The 9,790-nt window shown below is 41.7% G+C and overlaps 1 protein-coding gene and 1 long non-coding RNA gene across 2 annotated transcripts in view; both read left to right on the top strand.

Annotated features, from left to right (window-relative positions):
* The first annotated feature begins 223 nt into the window (after positions 1-223).
* The window catches only part of c18h18orf54 (chromosome 18 C18orf54 homolog), a 63,751-nt gene continuing 54,184 nt past the window's right edge, over positions 224-9,790 (top strand). The window contains exons 1-7 of the mRNA XM_037692518.1: positions 224-368; positions 2,037-2,172; positions 2,360-2,516; positions 6,056-6,223; positions 6,333-6,468; positions 7,013-7,158; positions 7,391-7,470. Coding sequence (XP_037548446.1) covers positions 2,038-2,172; positions 2,360-2,516; positions 6,056-6,223; positions 6,333-6,468; positions 7,013-7,158; positions 7,391-7,470 — 822 coding nt within the window. The 5' untranslated portion in view covers positions 224-368; position 2,037. The remainder of the gene's footprint in view (positions 369-2,036; positions 2,173-2,359; positions 2,517-6,055; positions 6,224-6,332; positions 6,469-7,012; positions 7,159-7,390; positions 7,471-9,790) is intronic.
* LOC119424348 lies at positions 6,440-7,018 on the top strand. The gene is made up of 3 exons (XR_005187502.1): positions 6,440-6,468; positions 6,617-6,662; positions 7,002-7,018. It is a non-coding gene; the product is annotated as an uncharacterized LOC119424348 (long non-coding RNA).

Genomic DNA, 9,790 nt, shown 5'->3' with positions numbered 1-9,790 from the left:
CTTAATGTGAATATATCTATATAACCTGTAAACAGATTGTGTTGTTCTTCTTTTATACTTGCCTTAATTGTACCCGTTAATATACCCCTGGCTGACAAATGTGAGCACTGTTGATGGAAACTTAATAAAGAGTTCTAAAAACAAACATACAACCCGGAAGTGTTGTGATGACGTCATCGTGGCGCCGCCAGGCTACTCTGAGTCGAGAGCAGCTAACTGTCCCGGGAGACTATCCGTCTGTACCAGCACTGAAGACGTGGAAAGAAGACGTTTTGGAGCAGAATTGTTATTTTGCTTTATATTTAATTGACCTATTTTAAAAATCCCTCCAAGCCTCGCTGCTCTGCTCGGTTTATTTCACGGCTGTGGTGAGTTTTAGCATAGTTAATGTTTGAAATTTAGATGTTTTAAAATTCAGTTCAGTTCATTTCTAAAGCTCCAAGTCACAAGAGAAGTCGCCTCAGGGACTGGACACAAACATTCTTCTATAAATAATAATGTAACATTGTTAATGTGAGGAGCAGCTTAGAGTCTAACTCCATCTCTGAACTCTCGTGTTGAACAAGCATGAAGGAAAAACTCCCTCATGAGGAAGGAACTTCATCAGAACCAGCTCAGGGCAAGAGGACATCTGCTTCCACTGGATGGCTTTGGTAGGAATAGATACACAATGGCAGGTCAAGAATCACATGTTAAGATAGAAATAGTATCAAATAAAAACTTCAGTTTTAACAATTCATTTAAGGACATGAGGTCAGTTTGTCCTCCAGTAGTCTTAAGTCTATAGCAGCATAACAAACCGACCCTAACTATAGGATTTATGAGAAAGGAAAGTCTTAAACTGGGTAATGTGTCAGCCTCACGGACAGAAACTGGAAGTTGGTCCCAGTAACTCCAGTTAAGACTCTGGCAGCAGCATGTTGGATCAACTGAAGACGTTTTAAAGAAGTATTTGGACACCCAGATAATAAACCATTGCAATAGTCCAGTCTAGACGTGACAAATGCATGGACCAGTTTTTCTGCATCATCTTTAGATCACATGTTTCTAATGTTAGTGATATTACGCAGATGGAAGAAGGAGGTTCTAGTAACGTTTTTAATGTGGGGGATAAAAGACATGTCCTGATCAAAAATAACACCAAGATTTTTAACATTAGAGCTGGAGGACAGATTAATGCATCTAAGGAGGGAGAAAGACTGAAACATTCATTTCATCATACAAAATAAGTTAACCCAAAATGACTTCGTTTGACTTGCAATGATTTCATTTGTATCAGTTTGTTGAATGTTTCTTAAAGTTAGCAAACAACATGGCCTTTTATGAATATGGTGTTTTATAAAGATAAACAATGATGCATATCTTTGTTTCTTTATCCTGATGCATGCTCACTACTAAGAAAGAGCATCTAACAGAGTTACTGTAAATCAGTCCAGAGGACCTGATTTAACTCCGTTAGAGTCTTTTCTTGTTGTTTACTGCTTTTAGTTAGCAGGTATGCTGACACAACAAAGAGGAGGTTTATGTTAAAACGATGCATTTGAATTAAGACAGTTTTAAATAACATTTAACTGATATCAAGAACTTGTATCTGTGTTATACGTGAAACATTTTGGAACAACTACTGTATAATACACTGAATTTCAGTAATAATGCATATTATTTTAGATTTTCCATAAAAATTGGAGCAAATGCTCTTTGATGAATGATAAGAAGCATAATAATCAATTAATTCAGATTAAACATTTAGAAATAAACCTTTATTAATTTGTTACAATAATTATTTGTTATTACCAGTTAAATTGAATTAAAAACTGTGCTGACGAATCAAACGGCTCCTCCAGCTGTCAGCACGGTGGTGGAGGGCTGATGGTTTTGGCCTCTGTCAGTCACTGAGCGTACCAGAACTCTTCTGGAGACCAAAAGATTGAAGCTTAGACCAAACTGGGTCCAACAGGACCATGACCCAAACACGGCAGCTGTTGTACAACAGAAAGAAAAGTCCTCACCCTCAGATTGTTTCTTGTTTTTGCCAGCATGGAGTCCAGCAGCCTGGCTGAGGACCGTCTGTCTCCGGAGTCGACCGTGACATCCCTGCTCTCCAGCTCGGGTCACCTGAGGAGCGACCTGCAGCCTCCTGAGCTCAGCTCATCCTTCACATACAGAAACAAGGTTCTTTTTTCGTTTCTTTCTTTTTGTTTTTGATGAACAGTGAAGGTTGGAGGTTGTCCATGCTGTCGCCTTGTCACTCCATCTTCAGATAAAAGCACCATAAAGTTTTTTTTATTGTGAAATATGTTAAATATTCTGATGGCATGGACAAAAGTCAAACCTAAAGCTCCATATTGATCCACTGCAGGACTATGATTCAGCCTCGGCGGCTCTGGACGCCTACATTGCGGACTTTGAGAAGAGCTGTCAGAACTGCCAGTCTTTGACGGGCTCTCTGGTTCTGCCACGCGACTCGCCATCCTCTCCGACCACACCCAGAGTGGGCTCGCTCAGAAACAGAGACGGTACGACTCACTGTGCCTTTCAAACACAAACTGTTGCACTCTTCTTCTTTCTCTGCTTTGGGTCCAACAGTTGAACCAGCAGAACTGGTTTGTTGTCCCATTGTGGACATTGAGGGGGACCAGGAAACACCCTCCGTTCGTCTGCCCATGTTGTGAGCATGAGAACGTGAAAAATAAGGAATCCCACTTCCATTTTGGTGTGTGGCTACATCAGGCATAACAAAGGTCACCATCAAATATTGGGTTACCATGTCATAATCCAAGAAGGCTGCCACCCCAGCCCAATTATTTGAAGAAACTATGCTTTTTAGTTGTCATAATGCTTAAAAATGTATTTTCCTCAAATGATTGGGGTGATTGAAGATTAATCTGTGTTGGCCAAAGCCCCCCCCCCCCCCCCCACAGCTCCTCCATACGCCTGGTAGTGGATAAATGTCTCCCTCCTCTAGGATCCGTAACTCTGCGCCTCCCTCTGTTCTCCTCCACATTAAGTCCTCCACTTGAACATCTTCTTTCACCAAAAACATTTAGGTTTACTTCATTCTCTGTTCAGTTCCAGTCCAGAAAAACACTCATCTGCAGAACTACAAACATTCACTGTTCAGATCCCTCAGAGAGGGGGACATCAACGTACTGCTTATTATTATTATTATTGTTATTATTTTTATTGTTGTTGTTGTTGTTGTTGTTATTGTTATTATTCATCATCGTGGTTCAGCTTGATTCATAATCAGTACACAAGTCAGTCTCCCCACCATCACAGACATCTACACCTCCAGATGCAGGAAGAGGGCCACCTGCATCATGAAGGACCTCACTCACCCAGCACACACACTTTTTGCCCCACTCCCCTCAGGAAGGAGGTTAAGGAGCATTAAGTGTAGAACCACTAGACTGAGGAACAGCTTCTACCCTGAGGCTGTTAGACTCATGAATCTCTAACTAGAATAATCACTGTGAAAAACCATATCATGTTGCTGCTGATCTGTTTCATGTTGCTGCTGATCTGTTTCATGTTGCTGCTGATCTGTTTCATGTTGCTGCTGATCTGTTTCATGTTGCTGCTGATTTAATTCATGTTGCTGCTGATTTAATTCATGTTGCTGCTGATCTGTTTCATGTTGCTGCTGATTTAATTCATGTTGCTGCTGATCTGTTTCATGTTGCTGCTGATCTGTTTCATTGTTGATGTGTTCATGCGTGCACATCTGCTCACAGACTCATGTTCATGTTTGTGCTGATGTTCAGTTTTATGTTATGAGTGCTTAGTGTATATTTAGTTGATGTTTTTATTAGTTCATATCTTAGATGTTATTACTGTTTTTCTTTTACATTTTATTGGTGGATGTAACTGGGACCCTGTGTACATAATTTCGCTCCACCACATGTACCACATGAGGTGCGAATGACAATAAAGAAACTCTGACTCTGCCACGTGCAGAGTTGTGACATGTTTGTACCCCACAGGTACCAAATGAAAATCACAGGGTACAAGTTGGGGTACAGTCATCAGCATCTGTAACAACTCTAATGAAACCAGGCTGATGCGTTACAACATTTAATTTCCCTCTGGGATTAATAAAGTATTGTTGAATTGAATTGTATGATTACAGTGATTTTTGTTCTTTTATTCCATTTTATTTCTTTCATTTGTACTATAAAGTGTTCTGTTGCTATTGTTTTTTTTCTTAGTAAATTTATCTGAATTCACAATTAAAGTTCAAAGTGTTTAATGAACTCGCATTACTCAAACCAGCCGGTCAAAGCAGATGGTCTCTTGTCCTGATCCTGGTTCTGCTGGAGGTTTCTTCCTGTTAAAGGGAGTTTTTCTTCCCACTGTCTCCACTGTGCTTGCTCAGGATGGGAGACTGCAACGAAGCCAAGATTCATCTTGTCTGTTGGATTCCTTAGATAGAGAACTTTACTAACTGGCTTTATGTGAATGTTCCTGTAAAGTCCCCAAGACAACTTTGTTGTGATTTGGTGCTTTAAAAATAAACTGAATTGAATTATAGTTTTGGCAGAAGTGTTCTATGTCAGATGCCCTTCCTGACACAACCCTCACCATTTACCCGGGCTTGGGACCAGAACCAGAGATACACTAGCTTGTCCTCCGTAGTGGCTGGTTTGGAATCCAATTAGTTACATTTGGGCCTAAAGAATCCGACCTGACCTGGCCCCATCCCATAGCCATTTTTTTCCGAGACCAATTTACCTGTAATTACAGGTCCTAACCAAAAATAAACAAAAAGACTGACTTTTTAAATTAAGCTTTTACTGCTTTTGTAAGCAAATCAGTTTATGATATTTTAAAAACATATTTCAAAGAAAGGAAGATATCAGATTTCTTGTTTATTAAAATGTCACCAGATGAATATTCACGAACGAAATGAATGGCCTAAAAAATCAACGCTAAAGATAGGCTATTATAGAGATTAAAAAATATATTTTCAGAGCAAAATTATTTGTAAAAATATAGAACAATGCTATTTTAATTGAACGCGCTGCTCGCTTCAGCTTGGTGCTGCAACCTCCTTCACCGCAGGTGACAGCAGGATGCGGAGCTGCGCGCGGCCAGTGATCAGCTGATCCGTCTAAGCTTAACAGGACTTTTTTATTTTACTTCTTTCAACCGTTTGGTCAGCGGACGCGTGCGGCTGATGATCCCGTTGTCCATCTGAAGCTTAACACGTTTTTTTACCTCTTTCAACTGGCTGGTCGGACATGAGCGTGCACCTGACACACATCAGCAGGTTTCACCGTGCTGTCTTTGTAGAGCGAGTTCTCCCATTTTAAAACCGCATCAAAAGCTCGAGACTGACCCGGCCCGCCCATCAAGCACATCACTGGCCCGGGCTCGGGTTAGAAATCGCAGCTCTAAATCCAATGGAGTGGATGGAGAAAAGTTTCAGGAGTGGTTTGTGACAAAAGGGTGTCAGCAAAGGTCAAAGTAAAAGTTTACAAGACAGTGGTGAGACCAGCTATGTTGTATGGTCTGGAGACAGACATGGACAAAAGGACAGGAGACAGACCTGAAAGCAGCAGAAATGAAGATGTTGAAGTTCTCCTTAGGAGAGACAAGGACGATAAGATCAGGAATGAGATCATCAGAGGTACAGCACAGGTTGAACAACTGGAAGATGAAGTTAGAGAGGACACACTGAGATGGTTTGGACATGTCCAGAGGAGGGACAGGTGTTTTAGTGGTAGAAGGATGTTAGAAATGTGGCTGCCAGGAAAAAGACAATGAGGAGATGTATGGATGCAGTTAGAGAGGACATGGAGGTAGATGGAGTGAGGACAGAGGACACAGAGGACAGAGTAAGATGGAGGAGGACTCGCTGTGGAGACCCTGAAGAGGGAAAAGCTGAAAGAAGAAGAATTAAAGTTAAATTTCTGAAATAATTACAGCTTTTTCTTTTAAATCTAGTGAAGTGTTGAAAGCTTTCAGACCGAACCTGTTTACATTTTTGTACAGTAAAAACAAATTATTTGAAAGTTTTGACTCGGCTGTAAGGCATTTTTTTTTCTGCCTGTAGTTCTCAGGGAGCGTCTGACCGACAGGGAGCTGGACTTCCTGAAACTCCCTGTCAGCTCCTTCCTTCACCATGGCAACAGCGACCGGCTCTCCATGACAACAGACGAGCTTCTGTCCATCTCGTATGACGGCTCAATGCCCGTCACCCACACGTCTGCCTTCCTACAAGGTCTTTGAACACACCGTCGGGTTTCTGCCGTGCTTTAAATGCACCACGGTTTGTTTTTAGACTAAAGGTGATATAAATAACCAGGATGTCTCTAATCCCCTGACCTCAGGCCTCCTGTCTCGGTCCGGAACCTCCCAGCCTCGCTCCTCCTCCACCAGGCTGGTACACAAAACCAGAACTGGGCTCAGCATCAACCAGGCTGGCCCAGTCCACCTGAACCAGCACTCTGATCCCAGCAGCTCCAGGTTCAGGCGTCTTTAAAGATCTGATCAGAGTTTCTCAGATGGGGTTCGGACCTGAACACAGGGGTTCTGACTCAACATGGTTCCTCTCGTGTTGTTTGTTGTTTTCTGTATAAAATTTGTTAATTGTTTACTGTCTGCTCTGGTTTAGGTGTAGAAGAAACATGGACCTGTTTGCCTCAGCTCCTGGCTCTTCTGTAGGTTTTTATTTTATTTTATCTCACCTATTAACTTTGATTGCTTTATTGTCCTGGGTTCAATCCCCGGTTGGACCTGGGGTCTTTCTGTGTGGAGTTTGCATGTTCTTCTCATGCTTGTGTGGGTTTTTTCCGGGTACTCCGGTTTCCTCCCACAGACCAAAAACATGCATGTTAGTCTGCCTTCAGGCCCAGGCCTCCCTTGCAAAAGAGATCTGTGATCTGAATGGGATTTGCCTGGTTAAATAAAGGTTAATAAATAAATAATTGTTTTATGATCCGTTTGTTTTGGTTACCGGTCTCTGTAGAACCATACTCAGTCTCTTCCTGTCTTGTCAGTCTGCACATAGAGCCGCAGACCTCCACCTCCCTCGCTGGCTGACCTCCAACAAGTCCGTAATGGATTGGTCTGAGATCGGCAGCCTGCCGGACCTGAAGTACCCAGCCTGGGTCCGGCACTGTGACGTAACCGAACTGGATGCGTGGGACAACTGCGGTACGACGTTCACTTCCTGTTGATCACAGCTCGTCATGTTCTGATGATGATGAAGTGATCTGTGTAAACACAGTCCAGTACCGGTCCAATACAGATGAGTTTCCTGTTCATGTTTTTGATGGATTCAGTCAGAATGAGTTCGACTTCCTGTTAAAGGATAAAGTCTAAACTGAAATAGTTTCACCACTGTTGATCATTTCATGTTTTATTTTCTCTTTATTTCCTCATCCAGCTGGACCTCCCAGAACCAGAGCTGCAGCCTGGATATCGAACTTGGAGAAAGACAGCGGACCTCATGGGACACCTGGACAGGTGAGACAGGAAGTGGCATCAGAGTGAAACAAAATCCTTCTGAACTGAAAAAACCCCCTAAAAAGCAGCAGAAAGCTCTGAAAGACTGCTGAGGCGGAGAAAAGTTGAAACAAGCAGAATAGAAGCTCAAGTTAGCTGAACCACAGTCAAAAGCTAAGAGTAGGTAAATGCTACATAAGACCTAGAGCTGTAACTAAAAGCTGAAATTAACAAAACTATATCCTAAAAATAGAGCTAACAAAAAGGCCAAACATTATCTGAACTTAGCGAGAAGATACAGTCACTAAAATTAGCAAAACCTTAGATAAATACTATACAGTAGTCCCTCGCTACTACGCGGCACGTTTTTTGCGGATTCGCTCTATTGCAGTTTTTCAAAATAAGATTGGTCATGACACACAATTGGCTGATTGATGGATAAGCTGCACGATTGGCATGGAATTTAATTTGAAATTAATTATTTTAAATTATTTAGCACCTGCTGCACCTTTGTGCAGACGAAGCTGCAGAAAAAGCTTCTGCAATATGTCAGATCTCCGCTCTGCAGCGTAGAAGTGGGTGTGGCTGAGAGCGCTGGCAGATGGCAGAGAGCTGAAATTATGACGTACTCTTTTAGAGCGTTTAGTGTTTAGAAACGATGTTTAGAATATTGCAAGAGTGTGGGAAGAGTTTATGTATATATATATATATATACAAACCGGATTCCAAAAAAGTTGGGACACTAAACAAATTGTGAATAAAAACTGAATGCAATGATGTGGAGATGGCAAATGTCAATATTTTATTTGTAATATAACATAGATGACAGATCAAAAGTTTAATCTGAGTAAATGTAACATTTTAAAGGAAAAATATGTTGATTCAAAATTTCACAGTGTCAACAAATCCCAAAAAAGTTGGGACAAGTAGCAATAAGTGGCTGGAAAAAGGAAATTGAGCATATAACGAACAGCTGGAAGACCAATTAACACTAATTAGGTCAATTGACAACATGATTGGGTATAAAAAGAGCTTCTCAGAGTGTCAGTGTCTCTCAGAAGCCAAGATGGTAAGAGGATCACCAATTCCACCATTGTTGAGCAGAAATATAGTGCAGCAATACCAGAATGGCGTTACCCAGCGTAAAATAGCAAAGACTTTTAAGTTATCGTCATCAACCGTGCAAAACATCATCAAAAGATTCAGAGAATCTGGAACAATCGCTGTGCGTAAGGGTCAAGGCCGTAAAACTCTACTGGATGCTCGTGATCTCCGGGCCCTTAAACGTCACTGCACCTCAAACAGGAATGACACTGTCAAGGAAATAACAGAATGGGCTCAGGAATACTTCCAGAAAGCATTGTCAGTGAACACAATCCACCGTGCCATCCGCCGTTGCCAGCTGAAACTCTACAGTGCAAAGAAGAAGCCATTTCTAAGCAAGCTCCACAAGTTCAGACGTTTGCACTGGGCCAGGGGTCATTTAAAATGGAGTGTGGCAAAATGGAAGACTGTTCTGTGGTCAGATGAGTCACGATTTGAAGTTCTTTATGGAACACTGGGACGCCATGTCATCCGGACCAGAGAGGACAAGGATAGCCCAAGTTATTATCGACACTCTGTTCAGAAGCCTGCATCACTGATGGTATGGGGTTGCATGAGCGCTTGTGGCATGGGCAGCTTGCATGTCTGGAAAGGCACCATTAATGCAGAGAACTATGTTCAGGTTCTAGAACAACATATGCTCCCATCTAGACGTCATCTCTTTCAGGGAAGACCCTGCATTTTTCAACACGATAATGCCAGACCACATTCTGCAGCAATCACAACATCATGGCTACGTAGGAGAAGGATCCGGGTACTGAAATGGCCAGCCTGCAGTCCAGATCTTTCACCTATAGAGAACATTTGGCGCATCATAAAGAGGAAGGTGCGACAAAGAAGGCCCAAGACGATTGAACAGTTAGAGGCCTGTATTAGACATGAATGGGAGAGCATTCCTATTTCTAAACTGGAGAAACTGGTCTCCTCTGTCCCCAGACGTCTGTTGAGTGTTGTAAGAAGAAGGGGGGATGCCACACAGTGGGAAAAATGGACTTGTCCCAACTTTTTTGGGATTTGTTGACGCCATGAAATTTGGAAACAACAGATTTTTCCCTTAAAATGATACATTCTCTCAGTTTAAACTTTTGATCTGTGATTTGTGTTCTAGTCTGAATAAAATATTAGATGCTGGCACCTCCACATCATTGCATTCAGTTTTTATTCACAATTTGTTTAGTGTCCCAATTTTTTTGGAATCCGGTTTGTATATATATATATATATATATATATATATATA

This window comes from Nematolebias whitei, chromosome 18 (genome assembly GCF_014905685.2).
Source record: "Nematolebias whitei isolate Nwh7 chromosome 18, NemWhi1, whole genome shotgun sequence".
In the NCBI taxonomy this organism is placed as follows: domain Eukaryota; kingdom Metazoa; phylum Chordata; class Actinopteri; order Cyprinodontiformes; family Rivulidae; genus Nematolebias; species Nematolebias whitei.
This window is presented reverse-complemented; position numbering and strand designations above follow the sequence as displayed.